This window comes from Podarcis pityusensis (genome assembly GCF_964106645.2).
Source record: "Podarcis pityusensis genome assembly, chromosome: 1".
In the NCBI taxonomy this organism is placed as follows: Eukaryota; Metazoa; Chordata; class Lepidosauria; order Squamata; family Lacertidae; genus Podarcis; species Podarcis pityusensis.
In genome coordinates, this window is record NC_138028.1 from 80,733,498 (window position 1) to 80,758,200 (window position 24,703).

The window sequence follows — 24,703 nt, forward strand, 5'->3', positions numbered from 1 at the left end:
CGTGTACATGTTCCTGCACTGCAGAGGGTTGGACTAGATGAGCTATGCGTTCCCTTCCAGCTCTATGATTCTACTGCACGTACACAGCATGCGCACAGAGAACAGGCATGCCAGGAAGGATAGACTGGAACTTTTCTTCACCACATTTAATAATAATAATAATAATAATAATAATAATAATAATAATAAATAATAATTTTTATTTATATCCAGCCCTCCCCAGCCAAAGCCGGGCTCAGGGCGGCTAACAACAATAAAATAATACAACATTCTAAAATCATTTCATTATACAATTAATTCAAATCAAATTGATGGCAACCATTGGGCTAGAGTTCTGTGAAGATTGCGAGGGAGGGAGTCAGGCTGTGCCCTGGCCAAAGGCTTGGTGGAACAGCTCTGTCTTGCAGGGCCTGCGGAAAGATGTCAAGTCCCACAGGGCCCTAGTCTCTTGTGACGCAGCGTTCCACCAGATCGGAGCCACAGCCGAAAAAGCCCTGGCTCTGGTTGAGGCCAGCCTAACCTCTCTGTGGCCTGGGACCTTCAAGATGTTTTTGTTTGAAGATCGTAAGTTCCTCTGTGGGACATACCAGGAGAGGCGGTCCCGTAGATACGAGGGTCCTAGGCCGTATAGGGCTTTAAAGGTTAAAACCAGCACCTTAAACCTGATCCTGTACTCCACCGGGAGCCAGTGCAGCTGGTATAGTACCAGGTGAATGTGATCTCGCAGCGAGGACCCCGTAAGGAGTTTCACTGCAGCATTCTGCACCCGCTGAAGTTTCTGGGTCAGTCTCAAGGGCAGCCCCACGTATAGCGAGTTACAATAATCCAGTCTGGAGGTGACCGTTACGTGGATCACAGTGGCTAGGTCAGGGCGAGAAAGGTAAGGAGCCAACTGCTTAGCTTGGCGGAGATGAAAAAATGCCGCCTTTGTTATAGCTGCAATCTGCACCTCCATGGAAAGGGAGGTGTCGAAGATTACACCGAAACTCTTAATGGACGGTGCTGGCACTAATTGCACTCCCGCAAGAGATGGGAATTGCCCCACCAATCCCATATCATCCCGACCCAGCCACAGGACTTCTGTCTTTGAAGGATTAAACTTCAACCGGCTCCCACGTAACCATCCAGCCACAGCTTCCAAGCATCTGATCAGTCTGTCTGGGGCCGAGTCAGGATGGCCATCCATCAACAAATAGAGTTGGGTGTCATCAGCATACTGATGGCAGCCCAACCCAAAACTCCGGATAAGCTGGGCGAGGGGGCGCATAAAGATGTTGAAAAGCATTGGGGAGAGTATCACACCCTGAGGCACTCCACACACCAAGGAGTGGCGCGATGACAGTTCCCCCCCAAGTGCCGCCTTCTGTCCCCGACCAGAGAGAAACGAGCGCAGCCATTGAAGGACTGTGCCCTGGATCCCTAAGTCGGCAAGGCGGTGGTCCAGGAGTTCGTGATCGACCATGTCAAAGGCTGCTGACAGGTCTAGAAGAATCAGCAGCCCTGTCCCGCCTCGATCCAGCTGCCTGCGGAGATCATCTGTTAGGGTGACCAGAGCCTTCTCGGTCCCATGACCAGCACGGAAGCCGGATTGGAATGGATCCAGGGCCGATGTTTCATCCAGAAACCCATCAAGCTGTTCAGCAACTGCTCTCTCAATCACCTTACCCAGGAACGGAAGATTCGAAACCGGGCAGTAATTGGATAATTGATGGAACGCGGGTGGCGCTGTGGGTAAAACCTCAGTGCCTAGGACTTGCCGATCGTATGGTCAGCGGTTCGAATCCCCGCGGCGGGGTGAGCTCCCATCGTTCGGTCCCAGCTCCTGTCCATCTAGCAGTTCGAAAGCACACTTAAGTGCAAGTAGATAAATAGGGACCGCTTTATAGCGGGAAGGTAAACGGCGTTTCCGTGCGCTGCGCTGGTGCTGGCTCACCAGCTGCAGCTTCGTCCCGCTGGCCACATGACCCGGAAGTGTCTTCGGACAGCGCCGACTCACGGCCTCTAGAGCGAGATGAGCGCGCAACCCCAGTGTCGGGCACGACTGGCCCGTACGGGCAGGGGTACCTTTACCTTTAAAGGATCTAATGATGTTTTCTTTAAGAGCGGGCACACCACTGCCTCCTTCAATTCCCCTGGGAATGTCCCGTGCCAATGGACAAATTGATGATATCCCCTAGGGGGGCCCGCACCTCAGCTGGACAGCCTCTAATCAGCCAGGACGGGCACGGGTCAAGAGGACAGGTGGTGGGCTTTCCAGCTCAGAGTAGTCTGTCCACATCGGCTGGGGATATCCGGTCAAAGTGCTCCAATACTGGACCCAAGGGCAGCCGATTTTCTATGTTTCAGCAATATTTTGTCCGGCCCACCTGGGGTCTGAATTAGTACAGATCATATACAGTACTGGCTTCCTTAAAAGGTAAAGGACCCGCGTCCTGAATTTTGCAAGCGGGGAAAGGGAATGGGGGGTAGGTTGGGGACAGAGCTGTACAGTGGTACCTCGGGTTACATACGCTTCAGGTTACATACGCTTCAGGTTACACACTCTGCTAACCCAGAAATAGTGCTTCAGGTTAAGAACTTTGCTTCAGGATGAGAACAGAAATCGTGCTCTGGCGGCGCGGCGGCAGCTGGAGGCCCCATAAGCTAAAGTGGTCTTCAGGTTAAGAACAGTTTCAGGTTAAGTACGGACCTCCGGAACGAATTAAGTACTTAACCTGAAGTACCACTGTACCTAGTACCTAGATGTGCATGCACAGCCCTCTCTTCTCATTCATCTACAGCCAGTGGGGAGCCAAGCAAATGCTCTAGCCACGCATGTCACCTGATCTGACTTCAGGGAGCTGCGATTGGCTGGGAGGAGAGGGCAGCAGCCATCTTTAGTTTGAGAGGAAGAGGAGAGTCATCTGATTTGCAGAGAGAGAGGAAAGAGTGCATTTAATGGGCAATTAAATAGGAGAGTCCCAGATAATTTCCTGGCTTGATCAGACCCCAAAGCCCCACATTTCTTCCTGCATGTTGTTAATTGGTTGCACTGCAATCCTGTGGTTTTCTGCTGAGAAGTATGCCCCATTTGGTTTAATGGTTGCTTTCTCCTAAGTATGGGAGGCTAGGATTTATCTGCGTGCATGTCTCCTCAGAAATAACCCCTGGTAACTCTAGGATTGCAACCTGTGAGCAATCCCCATTGAGCTCAGTCCCCATTGCATTGCAGGGGGTTGAATAAGATGGTGCTTGCCAACTCTGCAGTTCTATGATGGAATGGTGTAATTACGAAGTTCAACAGTTTGTTTCATTTCATTTGTCTGCTGCAGTTTGTTTTTGCATACGTTGCTTTAGCTTGTTTAGATCATTCCTTTGAGATTAGCTGCAGTTTTATCATGTCTGAACTTCCCTAGGGGTCCTATGGGTGGAAGTGTGTGAGAGAGAATGGGAGGAGAAAGAGACTGTGTAGTATTAGATAGACCTTAGCTGGGTGTAAATTGCTCATCTGTAGCATGGGTGAATTGTGAGCCTACTCCCTGCCCTCTCCAGGTATTTCCCCATCTCCAGTAATGCAATTGTGAGTTTGCTTTTGGAGCATATTTCCCCATGTCCTGTGGGAGAAGATGGGTTCTCCTTTGGAATTACAGTGGTACCTCGGGTTACATACGCTTCAGGTTACAGACTCCGCTAACCCAGAAATAGTACCTCGGTTTAAGAACTTTGCTTCAGGGTGAGAACAGAAATCGTGCTCTGGCGGCGTGGCAGCAGCAGGAGGCCCCATTAGCTAAAGTGGTGCTTCAGGTTAAGAACAATTTCAGGTTAAGAACGGACCTCCGGAACGAATTAAGTTCTTAACCCGAGGTACCACTGTATCTCCATATGCTGGCCAGATGTAGAAGAGGGCAGTGCTCCTGCACCTGTAATACTTGTGAGGAAGAGGGAATTTCAGCAGGAAAAAATACACCTGATGAAATTCTCCCTTCTATACAACTATTAAAAGTTGAAGAGCACTGTCTTCTTTTGCATCTGCTGCTCTTCCATCATATACGGAGCTGCAACATTTTCGTTTCATTTAGCAGCTTTATGACAGGCAGAAAATCAATAGGTGAGGTTCTGACCAGCATCTGCAGATACTGTGATGAGAAGAACTTCACCTGTTGCCATTCTGCTTGTCATAAGCTACCAAAGGATCACACATGTGAGCCTCGAAGTGATTGTACAGTGGTACCTCAGGTTACATACGCTTCAGGTTAAGTACGTTTCAGGTTACAGACTCTGCTAACCCAGAAATATTACCTCGGGTTACGAACTTTGCTTCAGGATAAGAACAGAAATCGTGCTCCGGCGGCGCAGCAGCAGTGGGAGGCCCCATTAGCTAAAGTGGTACCTCAGGTTAAGAACAGTTTCAGGTTAAGAACAGACCTCCGGAACGAATTAAGTACTTAACCCGAGGTACCACTGTAATGGAGTTTTTTGTGAGCCTGTTGCTGAAAGCTGAGTTGGAGGTTGGCCAGATTTTCTGCATCTCACTTTCCTCAGGGAGTGGGTTAAATTTAGGACTAGGTCCCCAGCAACAAGTCTGTGCATGGATAGACTGCAGAAAAAAATAAGAACTATAATTAACTTTTTAATTAATAAAATAAAAGAGGTAGTGGGAGATAATGCCCACCTTGCAGGAGTTTGGGAGGGCAGGCTTGTCTGTATCATGAAAAACTAATAAAAATATTAATGTGATACTGTAGTGGTCAGGTGGGATTGCTATGAGGAATTATAGCAAATATAGAGTAAGCCGTCTGTGTCAGCAATGAAAGCATTGCGTTGACTGGGTTTAAACTATTTTGATATGATTCTTGATCAACCCACACCTCTGCATCCCTGTTCCATTTCTCTTTCCTCACAAGGCACGTACACACTTAGGCTCCTGCGTCATCAAGGCTCCTGGGTCATCAAGGATAGTGGGCAGTTTCGTTGATGTAGCTTTTCTGATATGTTAATCTTAGGATGTTAATCTTAGGGCCAGGAAACAGGTCTCACATAAAGGTGATAATGATCGCTGTCCTCCTGGCCACCCTTCTTATCATGTGTATTGATTGTTTATGACCTCCTGGGTTGCTGAAAACACTCCTTTGAAGTTTTCATTCATTTACCCCAAAAGTATGCATTCTTAACTAGTGTTTGTAGTTTAACTTTGTCCCCACGTGAGGTTTATTGAAATGCTCAGAAGAAATCTGATTGGTTCTTACGAACACTCTGTAAAAGTTCTTTTGTGAATAAAACGACCTGGGCCGAGGGGTGGAGGCACGCAGAGATTATTATACGCACCCTTCCCAGAATCTTGCTGGTTAAAGCCTATGTGTGTATTCTTATTAATCAGAGTTCAATCCTTCCTTTACTTTGAGAACGCCTCATGATACTGATGTAGAACAGAATGTCCCTATTTTCATCTGAGGAATGTTGGAAGGTATGTTTGTGGTGGCTGCTTCACATTTTCTTACAGACACACACACACACACACAGAGAGAGAGAGAGAGAGAGAGAGAGAGAGAGAGACTCGACTCTCCAGTTCCTTTCAAAAGCTGCAGGGCCAAGCAAGAAGAGGGAGGCACACAAACAAGTTCAGCGGTTCAATAACAGAGCACAGCAGCTAGAGTGTCCTTAATGAAAATGCTGTGCTCGCCATGCTCCTTCATTCAGAAAGGTGCTCTGGCCACCATACTCTGTGGGTGTGAATGGGTGATGGGTGGTGTGTATGTGAAAGAGTGACTAGATGAGAATTAATGTGCATGTGTGTGGGTGTGGGTGTGCGCACGCGCATGCATGTGTATAAGAGATACAACACTCAATGCATTTTTTAAAAATGGCTCTCCAGTGCCAAGGAACCCATGTCACATTTTGGAAACCTGTGTTTTTTAAAAGGAACATTTGCAGTGAAGTTTAAGTTTGGATGGACTGACAGGGAACTTCAAGTCAATGCATCCCTTTTGTGACGCATTCCTCATGGTTAGTGCTCATAATGTTGTCAGGGTGGTTATGTGCAATCATGCTTTCAATTCCATTTGCACCTGCAAAAGACTCAGGGGATGTTATAGGGCTTCATTTGCAACAGGTGTATGTCCTGTAGTTTCTTACGATACGATAATCTTTATTGTCATTGTCCCATACAGAACAACGAAATTGAAAAATCTACATAAGACATTCAAAACCCAACAAGCCTGCTATCCCAGCTATCCCAACCTGGTTAGCCCCCTAAAAACTCTGATACCCCATTTTTAAATACAATATACTTCCATACAGACTCCTTACAATGCGTTTAAAACCAAAATCACATTTGGGTAGAAACTGTTTCTCAGGCGGCTAGTCCTAGTCTTTATAACCCTGTACCTTCTTCCAGAAGGCAGAAGCTGAAAGAAATCATTTCCGGGGTGCGCACAATCCTGCGCTATCTCTGCAGCTTTCTTATGGCACCTGGAAGCATAGATTTGACCCAAGGTGGGAAGAGTGCACCCAATTATTCTCTCCGCAGACTTTACAACCCTGGACATCTTGTTTTTCCCCTGACCGTGCAGCTCCCAAACCACACACACAGACCATAAGTTAATACACTCTCCACAATACAATGGTAAAATGCCATCAACAGGTCCTTTGAGAGATTGTTTTTCCGGAGGATTCTCAGAAAATATAACCTCTGCTGTGCTCTCTTCATCAGGTCTTTGCTCCCCCCCCCCCCCCAGGTTAGGTCATCTCTCAACTCCATTCCCAGAAATCAAAACACCAAGATCTGTTCCACACACTTCCCCTCAATAATAAGTGGCTGAATATTCAATTTACATTTCCTAAAGTCTACAATAATCTCTTTTGTTTTCTTTAAGTTAAGGAGTAAGTTGTTTTTCCTGCACCACTCCCCCAACTGCTCAACTTGCTTCCTATAGGCTGCCTCCCCCTCTCCAGCCGTGATTAAACCAACCACCGTTTTATTATCTGCAAACTTAAATGATCTTATTACTGGGGTATTTGGGGGCACAGTCAGCTGTGTAGAGCGTATATAAAAGCGGGCTCAACACGCACCCCTGCGGCGTCCCCGTTCTTAAAACCTTGCAACTTTTCATATCACAAAGGTTCCAGTGGAGGAGGAGGGGGCTCCTAATTCAATTTCACCATTGCACTAGCAATTTCTTTCTTGTCTGTTTAAAGACCAGTTCCATATATGAACACCAGAGAGTGTTAAGGGTGTTATGGGAGGAGTAATACCTCTGGTGGGGGACATATTATGCTCCTTGTGGGGGTAGTTTGTCCACCTTTGGTCCCCACCCTGCACTCTGCTCTCACCTGTGGCTCCTAGAAGCAGTTTAGCATCCTGAACTGTCTGGCACATATCCATATGCTTTTCCAAACTGCAAAATGTCTTAATCTTTTTTTTCTTTAAAAAAACATTTGTTGTGCTTGGATGACAGAGCCCTTTAATCCATTTTCAGTTGGCAAACCTACAGTTCTGGTATGTGCTTGAATCACTCCTGAGAAATACTGACCATCTGGAGGCTGTAAAAAGTCAGACTTGTTACATAAGAAATGGCAGCTCAGCACACATTCATTATAGCCTTTGTGATAGTCGCGATTTTATGACCACATTTATTTATTTTGAATAGATCTTTTAATTAACGCTAAAACAGTTTTTGTGTTGCTGTTTTCTTATTGAAACAGGACTATGGTCCTGTAATAGCATCATGCTATAATTTTTTGTAAAATTATAGTGTTATAGTGCAAAGTCAGTAATCTAGTGTTAATAAAAAGATCTATCAGAAAAATAAACAGGGTGAGCCACTGCGACAGAAGTGAAATGATTCAGTAGCAGCATTAAGAACCGTGAAGGCCCACTGTCTTTAATTGCCCCTCTAGAAGTGGTTTCTGTCACGATGTTGCTCACAGCCCAGTCTCAGCAACCCTGTGCTGTGGCCAGCAAAGGGCTTGGATTCAAGCCCGTGGGGCAAACTCACTCTCTGTATGGAGTAGCATTCAGTTTGGGATACAACTGCTTAGAGCAACACCCTAAGCTTGGCAAGCAAAGTGATGCCATTCAGATCTGCTGATTCTAGGGATAGAAGGATCTCTCTATTTTGGTTCTTTCTGTTCTCCACATTTCTGCAGCAATTGTTGTTTTTGAAGCTTATATATAAAAGCTTGTATCTATCTATCATCTATCTATCTACTATCTACATATAGATAATCTATTTTTCTATGCCATCTTGCCCAATTACTCATTTTTGTAAAGCAATTTCCCCTAAAATAATACATTGGTTTTTATGCACACTTTACCTAGATATATGCATTTCTGTAAGCACTGTTTGGTTGGAGTACTGCATCATCCAATTCAGATAAGCACAGATTTCAAAGAATGGCTGTGATTCGGTTCTTGTATTGTTTTGGAAATTCAAGAGATGCAGCTTTAAATGTGAACTGTTGATAAAAGCCATCGCCTCACTTGACTTGAAGTGGACCATATCAGAGGCCATTTAGAACCAATGGCCCTGTGAGAAGGCAAAACAGCAGTGAGGCAGGTGGAAATGGGAGGTATTTGAATTTAATACGTAATAATAAATGATAAATAAATAAATCATGCTGCAGTTGTTATGGTTGCCTACCTGCAGGAAGTGCAGTGTGACAGCAATTTTTCCTCCAATAAAATTTGTATAATGACCACTTCCCACATTAATTGGGGGGGCGCCCTTTGCGTAGTCACGCACAGCCCCCTGGACCCCATTAGCACATGGTTGGCTTCGCCTTCCCCCAGGTGGGATACCTGGAGGTCTCCACCTACCTCAGCCAGTTACCCAATCCCGCCTGGGGAGGCGTTGCCAAGCTGATCAGGCCAGGTAGGGGGAGGGACTACCTGTCCACACAATAGGGGGAGGATCTTACCTGGGAACCGTCAGTTGGCTCCAGAGCTTCTCCCACCCTACCCACCCTCAGTTAAGGGTTCTTTTGCAGGTTAACCATTTCTCCACAGGTACGCGGGCGTTGCTACCTGTTGAAGGGCCGGAAAGGAATTCTCCTGCATTGGCAGGTTTGCCTTTCCCGTAGCAAAATGTCACAACTTTGGTGGTATCAGGCCTTGGGCGGAAGCCTTTAGTCTATCTTCCCTAAATGGGGGCGGGGCATGCAGCGATGAACCACGCCCCCTACTCTTCACGGCAGTGATACCAGGCTTTCGCATTAAAGGGGTTGTTTGAGGGGAGGTGTTGGCCGTACGCCTAGAGGTCGTCATTGCTCTCCCCTGCGGCAGTGGCGTAACAGGGGTGGGCTCTCTCTGCTTGAACATATGTTCTCCAGAGCCAGCCCATCCCCCACTCACACTGGATAACCTTGATGTTCCCCAGATCCCCGGCGGGGGACTGGGAGGGATAAATGCCCAATGCCTGAGCCAAGGTCTACCCACATCTGGAACATAATAAAGTTGTGGCCAATTTTAATCCCATAGCACATTGTCTTGAGTCATTATTCCATACGGAGGACGCCCAGGGTTTGAGGGACTCCACCTGTCCACGCAAAGAGATTATCATATGTAATCCAAAATTACATGAAAACATTAAAGCAAAGATAAATCCATACATCACAGTAAAGCTGACAGGTTGTTTGGAAACAACCTTAATTTGCGTAATGCCCTCTGAACTATTTCATCACCCTTCAGTACACAGACTGGTAGCTCTCCTTTGGAATACAGTCACAACTTGGGATGAATATGCTTCAGGTTAAGCGTTTTCGGGTTGCGTTCCACCGTGACCCGGAAGTAACGGAACACATTACTTCCGGGTTTTGTCGCTCACGCTTGTGCAGATGGTCAAAATTACATCACGCGCATGTGCTGAAGCGGCGAAACACGACCCACGCACGAGCAGACGTGCAGTCGCGTGTTACGTTCGTTTCAGGATGTGAACGGGGCTCCGGAACGGAGGATACTTTTGTGGTAATCCCACAAAAGGGACGGGAGTGGAGGGGAAAAGTTGTAGAAATAACCTTTAAACTAAAGATAAGAGCCAGATACTTTAATAGGGAGAATAACCTATTAAAGTAGTTGTTATGAAAAGTGGTACACGCTGAAGATCTCCCAAAGCACGTTTCAAAATATGACATGACTGGATTTTAACATTGCTATGTGCTTCCTAACTGCTAAGAAACTCCAGAAGTAGGTTAGGTTTCAGTTTCCTTTAAAACAGGGGTCAACAAACTTTTTCAGCAGGGGCCGGTCCACTGTCCCTCAGACCTTGTGGGGGGCTGGACTATATTGGGGGGGGGGCTTCAACTCATGTAAAAACATGCTGATTCCCAGACTGTCCGCAGCCTGGATTTAGAAGGCGATTGGGCCAGATCTGGCCCCCAGGCTTTAGTTTGCTTACCCATTCTTTAAAGATTCTAGAGTTAAACATGCATACGTGAACAGGAATTTAGGGCTGCAATCCTTAGCATTTGTAAGTCCCACTAAACTCAGCAGGGCTTACTTCTGGGTAGATATGCATAGGGTTGCTCTGTGAAGTGCTGAACTTTGGGTTAACTGTGTCTTATATCCCCCCCCCCCCCGGTGCTATGTAGATAGAGCAATAAGAAGCCATGATCTTGCAGGATCATCAAGGGTTGTTTTATTTGTTTGTTTAACTTTTGCTAAAAGCTAAGCAGAGAGTTATGTACACTTTCTAGCACATCTCTGCATACCTCTCTGTATGTATACAGTGGTACCTCGGGTTACAAACGCTTTGGGCTACAAATGCTGCTAACCCAGAAGTAGTATCTCGGGTTGAGAACTTTGCCCCAGGATGAGAACGGAAATCGTGTGCTGGCGGCAGCGGGAGGCCCCATTAGCGAAAGCGCACCTCAGGTTAAGAACAGTTTCAGCTTAAGAACGGACCTCCGGAACGAATTAAGTTCGTAACCCGAGATACCACTGTACATTTCTTTCCCTAAAAGTTCATAGCTGTCAACCTTCCCTTTTTTTGCAGGAAATTCCCTTATTCCAGTGCCGTTTCCCGCTGCTACGGGATTGTTAGATATCCCGTAGACTGTCCCCGGGACAGGTGAGGCTGCTGTTCCCTTATTTTCAAGGCTCCCTGGGACAGGTGAGGCTGCTGATCCCTTATTTTCGAGGCTGCTGATCCCTTATTTTCAAATCTGAAAGTTGACAGCTATGTAAAAGTTACAAGGAGCAAAACCCACAAGAAAAATTTGCCATAAAAAGGCATTGTCTTGTCACTTCTTAGGAATCTGTCCCTTATTGTCTGAAAGTGTCTAATTACATAGACTGTACAGGATCCTTGTGCAAGCTCATTTTTCACAAGGAACACTCAGACTAATTGGAGGTATGATGAACAAGTTACAAAGAGGCTCTGGTTCCCAGTGACATGCAATTACCCTGGAAGCCACCTGAGCTTCATCACTATGCATTTTGGAAAAAAGGGACCTGACTGCACTGAGGACAGACCAAGGTGATGCACACTTAAGGAAATCTGAGTTTCCAGTGTTTGTTGGCAGCAGCAAACATTTAACAAAAACTAATCTGGTTCTGATCAGACCAAAGAGTGACCCTCAATAGCTTCCAAATACAGAAGACCCACCTCAACCACTTTTCTTCCAAACCACGAGCCATATAAATTCATACCAATTCAGGAATGCAAAGTGTGAGGCAGAGGAAGCGGGGAATCTGTCAGTGACAAAGATCCAGAGTTCCAGAATGGATCCTGGTGGCCTTGGTGGCGCTGAGTAACTTCTGTCAGCTTCGTCTGGTGGCTCAGCTACACCCCTTTCTCGACAGGGATAGCCTAACTTCTGTGGCTGGCACTATGGTAACCTCTAGGCTGGATTACTGCAATGAGTTATATGTTGGGCTGCCTACCATTCAGAAACTTCAGCTGGTGCAAAATTCAGCTACCAGGTTGCTCACCAGAACAAGACAATTTGAGCTTATAACTCCAATCCTAGCCAGACTACACTGGCTGCCAAATAGTTTCCGGGCCCAATTCAAAGTACTGGTTTTGACCTATAAAGCCTTGAACAGCTCAGGACCTCAATACCTTAAAGACCGCATTTCCCCATATAAACCAGCCCGGACCTTGAGCTTGTCATCCAAGGCCCTTCTCTACGTCCCCCCTCCCTGGGAGGTTCGGAGGATGACAACACAAGAACAGACCTTTTCTGTGGTGGCTCCCCAGAGATGTAATATCATTACATATTTAGGCCCCACGTGAAAACATTCCTTTTTACCTAGGCCTTTGGCAGTTAAATAATCTATGGACTGTTATTATGATTTTTTAATTATTATGCTGTGTATTATGTTTTTTTAAATTATGCTGCATTAATTATATTATGAAGGTTGTACATCACTCAAGAGACTTCAGGTTTCCTGCCGATAGAACAGGGAGTGCAGGTCTGAGCTCCGGACAGACCCGAGCCCACAGAGGTTAGAGGGGAGTGCGCCAAGGCAAGCTCCCCCCCCCCCAAGCTCCACAAGGTTGTGTGGAGTGTCAAGAGGTCTGGCAGGGCACCAACTCTCCCGCCATCCCCGGAAAAAACCACTGCCAACAGGCAAGCAGTGGGGGGGGGGGAGCGGTTGAGAGTGCTCTCAGCTGCAACACGACTCTGTGGGACGAAGCTTCGAGCTGCCTACTGACAGCAGGAGATTCTCAACTAAAAATATTCAAGCTGAAATAAAAGAGTAAGAAGAATTTTGCATCTTCTACCATTTTGATTGAAGAATCAGATAGGATTTAATTAGACTGAATTCGGCGATACATGGAGGGTTAAAACAGGAGGTCCACCCTTCGATTTCTGGATAAATTACGTTACATGGAGAAAAGCTGTAAGTAGGAGAACTTCTTTTATTAAAAAGTTATGGACAAGTGGCTGCTGATGAGCCACCAAAACCCATTCTTTACTGATTGTCAATACAGTGGTACCTTCAGTTACATACGCTTCAGGTTACAGACTCCGCTAACCCAGAAATATTACCTCGGGTTAAGAACGTAGCTTCAGGATGAGAACAGAAATCATGCTCCGGCGGCACAGCAGCAGCAGAAGGCCCCATTAGCTAAAGTGGTGCTTCAGGTTAAGAACAGTTTCAGGTTAAGAACGGACCTCCGGAACGAATTAAGTTCTTAACCCAAGGTACCACTGTATCAGGAGAGTTTAAAAGTGGCTACGATGCTCTGTTGAGAGACAGAAAAAGGAAGGCAGTGCGAGATTCCTGTGAGCGTCAGGGAGCCCTAACACCACTGTCTCAAACCTTTCGTTTGTGGTTGTGGAAAGGAAAGTTCTTAACAACTGAACTCTATTCATAATTGCATATTATCACTAATGGATTATAAAACTGGGAATTTAATTTTGTACTGTGTTGAGGAACTCAGCAGAAGAGACTTGGATTAAGATATATGAAGAGCTTTGCTGAGGATTATAAGATTTCCTGTTGGGAGGAATAAAAGAAGGAAGAAGCTTGAAGTCTGCTCAATAAACACAACTGAGACTTTAAGGAACAGTTTGCAAGTGACTTTGTACCCCATTCTGAGACATTTCGGAAAAGCGGGCAAGTGGTTTGAATACGTTCCCCATGGAAAAGTACTGGAACCCCCTGGTGTTTACTGGGAAACTGTATTGAATGGCCTTGGACTTAATCAGGACTGATGAAGAAAACCGGCTGTGCTGAAAACAATGGAAGGACAGGGGGCAGGGCAGCCAGAGATGAGCTCAGATGCAGAAATTATGGAATTTTGGAACCAATTGAAAAGAGAATTTATGGAAAGTATGGCTAAGATATCAGAGACCATCAGTACCAGATTGGATCAATATAACAACACAGCGGAAGAACCGGAAACAAGAATAGATGCAGGGGAGACTCTCGGGCAAAGACAGGAGGGACAGTTTGTAGCGGGGGGAAGGGAGGCTAACTGTTATGAAGAAAATCCAAAAGCAAAAAGCAGGGGAATCTGAAGGGCAGCATACACAAAAAATATTTGAGGAAGTATTGGTAAAATCACCAATGTTAAGACAAGAGGAGCTGAAACTGGAAATGGCCTTAATTGGTAGCAGCTTCTTGAGGAGCTTTAAATATGAGTACAGACAGGAAATAGAGAAATTTGGGTGAAATCACAACTGTGGAGACAGAGAAATTTGGAAGGAAGGAGGGCTGAAATGGGGATTTGTCCTAATGGGAAGCCTCTTTTGGAGGAGATTTAAATATGCCAAAGTAAGAAAAAAAAAGAATGGCTAACAGTCTGGAAAATGGTTGGAAATAAATTGGAACATCAGCAGACATGGATTAAATGCTTGCAAAAAGCAACAGTTAGGATAATTTTAAAAGGGGAAATAGCATGCAAGCACAGATGTGTAATGTCTAAAGTAGTCTGAATGTTTAAAATATCTGTGCTGTACACCACAAGTTTAATTGTTTAGTAGTTGGAAATTTGGGAAAAGGGATCTGGAATGTAAAATGATTTGGTTTATTTAAAGAATCAGAAGAGGGGATGGAGGGAAGTCTGGGGATTGGGGGGGGGGCAAAAATGTGTTCTTTTTAATTATTTTTTAATGTTAATGAGAAATGTGTGGGGTAATCTGGTACTGATACAATGTGGCATATATTGGATTTTTTTATTGAAAATAATAAAAATTGTTATTATTATTTTAAAAAAGGTTGTACATCAATCTGGGATCTTAGGATAAAGTGTAGCATATAAATCAAATCAACAACAACAACAACAACAACAAAACAACATGGTTCTTCATGTCTGTCATATACCAAGACCCGCATCAGTTCAGGCAGGGATTTTGAATATTAAACTTGTAACCCTTTCTCAATAGAAGGTGGATTAAACAGTTCCCAGTCATTAAACAGATTAAGAATTTGCCAAGAGCAAACTCATCAGTGCATCAAGTTACAATAAATTGTCTCGGAAACATTTGATCCTGGCTTGCAGCAGCAAGCCCCGAGTCATTGTATAATTGGTGCTTCTCCTCAAGAGTTCCTGCCTGCTATTAAATATAATGATAGAGGGAAAAGAGCCTTTTGGGTGCTCAGACTGCACCTCTCTAATACACTGCTCACACATCCTTTGCTTGGGTTACCTTACTTGTTCTTCCTTAAATAGAGCTCATTAAAATGTCTGAGATTATCTTTGACAAGACCCAAGGTGCACAAAGGGCAATATTGTTCCTTTTGCCCACTTCATCAAACCAGAGCAAGGTTGAAGGAAAAGCCCTAGGGTTTTTTCCAAACATATAAGGGATTCCGGAGCAAGATTCACTGAAGGCAACCTTGATTTTAAACATAGGCTCTGTACACATCATACATTTAAAAAACATGATTTCCCCCAAAGAATCCTGGGAATTGTAGTTTCAGAGCTACAATTCCTAGCTGACTTGGCAAATGACAGTTCCCAGGATTGGGGGGGGGGGGCATCTTGTGCTTTAGATGTGCTTTAACTATGTGCTATGTACACAACCCTAGAATAAAGCCTGCAATAAAACTGACCTTGCTTTGGGGCACACTACTTAAGAAATTCAGCATCATTCCTTCACTATTCCATCAGAAAGCAGAGATGGCTGAAGATGCTTTGCTGCCTAAAGCAAAGGACAAGATCCTGAGCCCACACACACCCAGTTTTGGAAGCCTACTGGACTGGCAACTGAATCTTACTGTATTTCAATACTGGCACTAGTATTGTGTCCTCCTCCACACCTGAGGGAAACAAGCTAGATATGGGGGGTCAAAAGGAGGCCATGGCCAGAGGACCCAGGAGGAACAGCTGGGGTGGAGAGGCTACCACTATTGGTCTCTAGCATTGGCCATCTGAGGCAGTCATGACACCATTGACATTGTTACAGTTTACCCACAGGGACCAAGCACTGGATCTTTTGCACTAGGCCCCAGATCTCCTGCCTTTCCCCCTCCTCTTTCTTAAAACTTTGGAAAATGTTGTATCTTTAGTCACATGGTGACTGAGAGCACCACAGTGCTGGTGAGACCCTGCTTACCCACATATCCACAATCTCCCCCCCTCCAGAGGCATCTGTACATGGGGAGGGGGGATTATTGGGTGTTTCTTGTTTTAGTTTTTTATTTATTTATTTATTTATTTTGTGCTTTTATGCTGTGAACCACCCTGAGACCTGTGGGTAGAGAAGGGCAGTATACAAACAACAACAACAACGTCTATGCACCATGACCTCCTTTGAACCATTAAAATTAAATGCAAATTAAATTAAATGCAAATTAACTATTTTATGCAAAGTTTATTGCAAACGGCTTAATTTTCATTTCGTCACATGGATGACATATCTAAACAGGTGATAAATCACTCTGCCTTTCATATCTGAAGGCCAGATTAAAAAAACCCAGGAAACTGAAATATATGTCAGGAACACTGTAACGTACATTACAAATTATTGGTAATAAAGGTTGTTTGTCAACTTTTAAGTTCAAAAAATATGAACAGGAACACAACACCAAGTTGGCACAAACCTCTTGATGAGGGTAGTAAACAAACCAGCAAAAAAATGTTAAAGGGAGGGTGTGGGTGTGGGTGTTTGTCTCCCCCTTTTTCTTCCCTCTCTCCTTAAAAGACTCTCCTCTCCATTGCTGGGGAAAAGACAGTATATATGTGTCTGTATGTGCGTGCCACACACACACACACAGTTCAAAACCTGATGGGGGAGGAGAGTAGATGCGGGGTGATGAGATTAAAGAGAAGGGTGGGGGGGTGTAAGAGAGATGAGAAAACATTGTGCTCCACAAGATGACAGAGACCAAAAAAATCTGTATATGTAAAGTGAGGGGGGCTGTTCTACCTTTTTCCCCACCACCCCTGCCCAGTCTCCTTTAAATTTGCAATGTTTTGGCAGTGACAGGAACACCTGCGATGGGACGGGGAGCGCAGGGTGGAGACAGCTGGGAGAGGGTGACAGATACAAAGAGAAGCAGGGAGGGAGAAGAAGGCCCGCCCGCCTCTAACCTTCCTTGGTGGAGCGTTGGCTCCAGGGGACAGCAAGCAGAGCAGCAGGCAGGCTCTCGGGGGCCACAACAGATTGATTTTTCAAAATTGCTTGTGGGGCCATTTTAAACTGGGCCACGGGCTGCAAATGGCCCCCGGGCCGGACTTTGAACATGCCTGGCTTAGAGGAGCTGAAACAGCAACAAAATTAAATTGCATAATAGCAAAGGCTACTAAATGTTCTGATAGGTACATCTGCACTACAGACTACAGTTCCCATCATCCCTGATCACTGGTCCTGTTACCTAGGGATGATGGGAATTGTAGTCCCAAACATTTGGAGGGCCGGAGTTTGCCTATGCCTGCTCTAAACCAATACAAAATAAGTACCGTATTTTTTGCTCTATAAGACGCACATTTTCCCCTCCAAAAATTAAGGGGAAATGTGTGTGCGTCTTATGGAGCGAATGCAGGCTCCTTGGCTTCAGCGATAGCAATGCGAAGCCTCCGAAGCGCAGTGGGAGTGCTCCCGCTGTGCTCCGGAGGCTTTGGGTTGCCTTCACTGAAGCCTGGAGAGTGAAAGGGGTCGGTACACACTGACCCCTCTCGCTCTCCAGGCTTCAAAGATAGCCGCCTGAAGCCTCCGGAGCGCAGCAGGAGTTCCCGCTGCGCACTGGAGGCTTCGGGTTCCTTTCGCTGAAGGGTAGGTGCCCCTTCAGCTAAGGCGCAATGCCCCTTCAGCTAAGCGGGAGAAGAAATGGAAGGGGCTCCGTTTCTCCTGCCGCTTCGCTGAAGGGGCGCTGCGCAGAGAGGGGGAGAATTTTTTTCCTTGTTCTACCCCTCTAAAACAAGGTGCGTCCTATGGTCGGGTGCGTCCTATAGAGCGAAAAATATGGTATGTTTGTTACCACCTGGAAATTATTATTACAATTAATTTGATTAATTACACATCCTTCACCCTACGGTCCCAGGGCAGGTCACAGCATATTAAAATACAACATTTAAAAGCCTAATGCACCTCACTGAATTTTCTCTCTTCCCAGTGATGCTGCCTACCCTATCATGTAGTGTAAACTGATAGGGTAGGTAGCATCACTGGGAAGAGAGAAAATTCAATGAGGTGCATTAGGCAAGGTCTCAAACAAGCTGAAGCAGGTGCAGAAGGAAGTAAGTAAATGATCAAAGCAAGGAATGGAATGCTTCTCGTTAGAGCAATGATTCAAGAGTTTCACTTGATTGGTAAAAGGAAGAGGACTAAAAAGGATACAAGATCAGAAGGAAGAACTATAGCTCAGGGGTGAAGCACACACTTTGCATGAAGAATGACTTGAGTTCAGATTCAGAGTAGGGCTAGGAATGTCCCCTGCTTGGCCACCTAGAGAGATTCTGCCAGTCAGTGTGGGCAATACTGAGGTAGATGGACTAATGGGCCATTTTACATTAATGGACCATACTGAGCTGGATGGACTAAGGCAGCTTCCTATTTTCATATGCTAAAAGATATATATGACAAAGCACAGCATGAAGAAGCATGCTTAAGAAGCTTAAGACAGGAGGCTGTGGAAACAAGAACCAGCAGATTAAGCATTACTAAATTCAGCTTGAAAAGGAGGCTTTACAACATAAAGTTTGCATGTATATAGGTGATAAAGAGTTTTGAGAAATTTATTTGGCGCTCTTATGTAATTAAACAACCTCACTGGGTTCAGGTCAAAGTAAGACAATGTTTTCCTCTGCATACAACTTTTGTTTCTCTTATCAATCCCCACCAATATTATGATGATAACAATATGGCTAACTGCCTTTCCCAAGAATAAGTGATAGACAAATGCATTGACCTTTCCTGGCAATTTAAGATGATTGACAAGTCACAGCAGGGTAGAGGAGAGATACAATCCAAGAAATCATAAGATAAAAGCAATTACGCAACAACAAAACAAAGACATATGAAATGCCTGCATTGAAGCTAGGTTCCGGGGATAATAAAAAAATCAGTTGCAAAATAAAGCAGTAAAGAAGAGAAATATGAATAAAGGCCAAAGGTTCCCCCCCCCCAAAAGCAAAATTGCTGCCATTTTGCAGAAAGTAAATAAATATTACTATGTGTTGGGGTGCCAGAGTTTTGTGGGTGCAAGGCACCTATAATTATTGGATTTAGTAAAAGTTAGAGTTAATCAAGATTTCATTAAGGTGTGCCAAACTCTGCTGGGTGCAGCTTACACTGATTAGCCATGCCAACCTGGCAGTTAAGAGACAAAGACTGGAATGGTTCATCAGAAACCATCAAGGGAGTGAATACTACCAGACATCTTCATCTTCACCCTCATTGCCATGCCTCCTGATCCCTCCTTTTTTGTAACCCCCCATTTCCCCTCACTTCTCCTCCTTCCTTTCCTCAATTGCCTCCTGCACACAGAACACCTCCATTCCCATGCCTCCTCCTCTCTCTTATTCTGCAGCCTTCTTGCCCCCCACAACTCCATGATGGTTGTGTTGTTGTTTAGTCGTGTCCGACTCTTCGTGACCCCATGGACCAGAGCACGCCAGGCACTCCTGTCTTCCTCTGCCTCCCGCAGTTTAGTCAAACTTATGCTGGTAGCTTTGAGAACACTGTCCAACCATCTCGTCCTCTGTCATCCCCTTCTCCTTGTGCCCTCCATCTTTCCCAACATCAGGGTCTTTTCCAGGGAGTCTTCTCTTCTCATGAGGTGGCCAAAGTATTGGAGTCTCTCCATGATGGTAGATGTTACTTATCTTTAAAACAAATAGCCTCTTAAGAGTAGGCCTGTCAGTGGCAGGGGAAGGGGGGCGGGCCGCCCTAGATGTCATCCCTCAGGGGGGGTGACATCGCTGCATGGCCCCCCTGGGCCGCTTGCTGCAGGGGAGCCCCCACAGGTTAGCCCCACCCCCACGGGTGGCTAGCTCCTGGGCACACAGCTAGCTCCGCCTCTGAGGCCCGTCAGCTTGTTCAGTTAGAGAAGGTTTGCTTGTTAATAAAATATTTCTTTTGAATTGCTGCATTGAATCTGGAACTTCACGTTGAAAACTACAGTGGTAACTTGGGTTACAGACGCTTCAGGTTACAGACTCCGCTAACCCAGAAATAGTACCTCGGGTTAAGAACTTTGCTTCAGGATGAGAACAGAAATCGCGCGGCGGCAGCAGCAGGCCCCATTAGCTAAAGTGGTACCTCAGGTTACAGTTTCAGGTTAAGAACAGACCTCTGGAACAAATTAAATTCTTAACCCGAGGTACCACTGTACACATATTACCGGGACAGGAATACATTATGTGGAGGTTGTATGGAAGATCTGAGGGCTCCACATCCTTGTTTGGTCAAATTTTATTTCATTTACCAATTGATGTAGCGTAGAATATCCTGCATTGTCTGTAGCTCCAAAAACAAGGTATGGTGTCCAACTAAACATTTCCACTCCTGCAAGGATATTTAGCAGGACAATAAAACTTTCCCATCCTATCCTCTCCCTGCACACCCAGTGCACACCCAGTGCACACCTCGCAAATCTCCCCAGCGGCTTGAGAGAAAACCCAGAACACAACTGGTCTGAGGATCACAGTGGGAGAGGAGAGGGCAGGAAAGTTGTGCACTGGTCCTTGCACTGGTAGGGCTGTTGAGTTGGATGCCGCCCATGGACTCCATAATCCTTTCTATGGTTCACAACCAATGTAAAGATGAGCATGCTAATACTGCTACGGTACTTAGTGCAATGTACCCAAGGGCTTTTAAGAGTTTTAGTTTCTTTTTCATTTGCCATCTTTGAATATAAATTTGCTGCATTTCATATTTCTATAAAAATATAGACTTTTAAAAATTGGATAGAATTTTAACTATTTTTTCTTTTGACCACAGTGAGTGAAATTCCTAAGAATATTAGACAACCCAGAGTACATAAAATTCATCACAACAACAGGGAAATAGGTCTGGGGGCTTTCATGCAGGGCACCTCCAAAAATGTGATATTTTCTTTTTTCTTTTTTAAAAAAAAGGAATAGTGATTAACTTTCTAATTTTGGAGTGGAATTGGATTAAATCTGGTTCTTGCCTGTGTGTGGATCTACAGCAGCTGAAGTTGCACCAATGCTTTATGTGCCCTTGTTTGGCCCTGAGTCACCACAGAGTGTAATTAGGCTTAAGGATTTAGATTTAGCTGGGTATGAATAAGCCTATTTATTTCCTTGTCAGCTCCTGGTGATTGAATTTTAATTTAATTTGAAAACTGATGCGCAGCATCTCTGCTTTCATAACTGGTTCATTTACCTTGGGCAGGATAAGAATCAATGGCCCTGCTAAGCCAGGGAGATCCCAACAAAGCTTAGTCACGCTTCTAGTCAGCCTTATGAGAACAGATGGCGAAACGAATGCTAATGTAGCAATAGTAACAAGATACTTCCACTGCGGCCCTAGAAACTCTGCCACCCGCCCATCACAAGGGGCACTTGGACTTTCAACAAGCTTCCAGCAAGGTACCTTACCAAAGATTCCCGAGTAAGTTTAGCAGTCATAGAAGAGGGCAAGTCTTCTTGTGGGCCAGGAATTGGTTCAGCAGTGGCAAGCAGAGAGTAGGAATAGATGGGCAGTTCTCTGAATGGAGAGACTCAATCCATTCTGGGTTCATTTCAGTCTGGGTTCAGGCCTGGCCATAGGACTGAGTTGGCTTTGATGGCAGAAGGCAGAACTGCAGCAGTGTGGCCATGCTCCTGTTTCTTGATCTCTCGTGGGTTTTGATCCCATTGACCATGGTACACTCTTGAACCAGCTCTGAGGAATGGGAATTGGGGACACTGTGGTACAGTACAGTTCTTAACCCAAAACCGTTCTTAACCTGAGGCGTGCTTTTGCTAATGGGGCCTCCCGCTGCCACCGTGTGATTTCCATTCTCATCCTGAGGTAAAGTTCTTAACCTGAGGTACTACTTCTGGGTTAGCGGAGTTTGTAACCCAAAGTGTTTGTAACCCAAAGTGTTTGTAACCCGAGGTACCACTGTAGTTCCAGTTCTGCCTCCGAGAACCACTCAAGAGACTAGCATTTCAGGAAATTAGATGGGAGAGGCTGAGAAACCTCTACCCCCACAAGTCTTGTCACCCATAAGGCAAAGGCAAAGGAGATGGGGGGAAGGGCGGGGAAGCTGAGATTGAATCCTGGCAAGACAGAGGTATTGTGAGTGAGTGGCTCCCTTAGGAGGGGAGAGGAAAGGTAATGAGTAAGAGGTGACATGATAGTTTATAAAATTAAGCATGGCATGGAGGAAATCAACAGAGAAAAGTTGTTCTCCCTCTCCCTTTACCTCTCATGAAGGTAAAGACTATGGCTACTAGCCATTATGGCTATGCTCTGCCTCCACAGCTGGAAGCAGTTCTGAGTATCAGTTGCTAGAGGAGATGCTCTTGTGTTCAGGTCCTCCTTGCTGGTTTCCCACAGGCATCTGGTTGGCCACTGTGAGAATAGGATGTTGGACTATATGAGCCATAGGCCTGATCCAGCAGGTTCTTCTTACAATGATAAGAACCAAATCATGGCTTCTGAAGCAATTACGGTAAGTGTGATTTAGTAGGGTTGCCATATTTCAAAAAGTGAAAATCTGGACAGAAAAGCTTTTTTGGCAGAGTTGTTGAGCTTTTATATATATATAAAAATCTCTCTGTTTTTGGGGGGAGGTTTTTGAGCTATTTTAGGACAAAAACGACACTGCCGACATGGGTTGCCAAACATCCGGATTTTCCAGGACACTGTTCCTGACGGCCAATTACTGGCTATGTCCTGGAAATTCCAGACATATGGCAACCCTAGGTGTAGAGATTTAAAAGGCCTGCAGACAAATGGGATAAATTATAATTTATTTAGGAGACCACTGTAAGAAGATGAAAACATTAGCAGGATTATTAGAACACTTGTAGTGTAACAAACATGATGGATAATATGGATAGCTATAAAACATAGATTATGATACAATATGCAGTTGAAAACATTGACATTAGGACCCACTGAGGGGATGGGGGGAGAGGCCATGGGATTCAGAGAAATCTCTGTACAGTGGTACCTCGGGTTACATACGCTTCAGGTTACAGATGCTGTGAACCCAGAAATATTACCTCGGGTTAAGAACTTTGCTTCAGGGTAAGAACAGAAATCGTGCTCCGGCGGCATGGCGGCAGCAGGAGGCCCCATTAGCTAAAGTGCTGCTTTCAGGTTAAGAACAGACCTCCAGAACGAATTAAGTTCTTAACCCGAGGTACCACTGTATGTGGTTTTTTTATAAATCTATGTTTGAAAAAACAAATAAAAAAGATTACCAAAAAAATAATAATACAGTGGTACCTTGGGTTACATACGCTTCAGGTTACATACGCTTCAGGTTCCAGACTCCACTAACCCAGAAATAGTACCTCAGGTTAAGAACTTTGCTTCAGGATGAGAACAGAAATCGTGCTCCTGCGGCACGGCGGCAGCAGGAGGCCCCATTAGCCAAAGTGGTGCTTCAGGTTAAGAACAGTTTCAGGTTAAGAACAGACCTCCGGAACGAATTAAGTACTTAACCCGAGGTACCACTGTAATGAAAATGAAAATTAAAAAAAATTAAAGGCCTGCATACAGTGTATCTGCAAAAATGGAAACGTTTCTTCTTAAGCTTGCCATATAAGGAAAACAGCTTGGTGAGGAGTGCAGGGAGGCAGGGCTCTTTTGTGACTGGCAGTTAGGTGGGGCCTGCCCAGTACATTTTGGCACCTGAGGTGACCCACAAAATGGTACTTCCCCCCACCCCCAGCCAGGGAAAAGGGGGTTAGTGAAGATCTACATCAGGAACAAGGGGGGGAGGAGACTAGCAGTGCCTCCTATTGGCCAAGAGTCCACTGTAGAGGCAGCATGAGAGAGGTCAATGTGGCCTCTAAGGAGCTCACCGTAGCTGCTGTTGCCACTGTGGAAGTAGCAGCAGGCAATGTATTCCTTGGAGGCCAGAACTGCTGCCCTTGAGGCAGTTGCCTCACTTTGCCTCATGAGTTGTCCAGCCCTGCAGCTAGGGATGAGGGACAACTGGATTCTATCAGCACCACCACATCACATAATTATCATCACAGCTTCATCCCTTTTTACATAAACAGCCTCAAAACAATTGTAAAAGCACATTAACACCATAAATAAGAGCAAAAATAATATCCTAAAATGCATATAATATTTATAAAAAGGGAGTTCCAATCTACACTAGTGAAAGGATGAGCACAAGAGGAGTCACAGATGTACCTAATAACCCTCCAAATTAAGGGCCTGAGAAAATAGAAATATTTTTGCCTGGCACCTAAGAACAGCCATCAATAGTACTAGGAGCGTTGACTTGGGGAGAGCATTGCTTAGGCAGGGAGCCACCCACATTTCGTCATCTTGTATCATCCTCCTCCACGTGGGAGTAGGCACGTGGAAAAGGGCTTCGGATTATGGATGTAAGTTATGTCTTGGTTCATATGGAGAGAGGCAGTCCTTGTGAAACTGGGATCCTGAGCCACAAGAGGCTTTATCAGTCAAAGCCAGCCCTTTCAACTGAGCCCATAACATGATTGGTTGCCAGTGTGGTAGCACTAAGATTGGTGTTATATGTTCAGACTGTCTTGCCTCAGTCTGCTGTTTCTCAGCTAAATTCTGCACCAGCTACTATCTGTGATCCGTTTTCAAAGGCAGCTTCATGTATAACACGTTGTAGTAATCTAAACTAGAGGCTACAAGAGCACGGTCAACAGATGTCTAGAAGCAG

General features: G+C 45.2%; 1 protein-coding gene and 1 long non-coding RNA gene across 2 annotated transcripts in view; one reads left to right on the plus strand and one right to left on the minus strand.

The window, feature by feature from the left end:
- The window catches only part of LOC308485967 (acyl-CoA (8-3)-desaturase-like), a 67,694-nt gene extending 45,424 nt beyond the window's left edge, over positions 1-22,270 (plus strand). The window contains exon 12 of the mRNA XM_081022197.1: positions 22,192-22,270. Coding sequence (XP_080878323.1) covers positions 22,192-22,255 — 64 coding nt within the window. The 3' untranslated portion in view covers positions 22,256-22,270. The remainder of the gene's footprint in view (positions 1-22,191) is intronic.
- LOC308486132 overlaps positions 1-24,703 on the minus strand; it is a 40,969-nt gene that overhangs the window by 2,141 nt on the left and 14,125 nt on the right. The window lies entirely within an intron of this gene.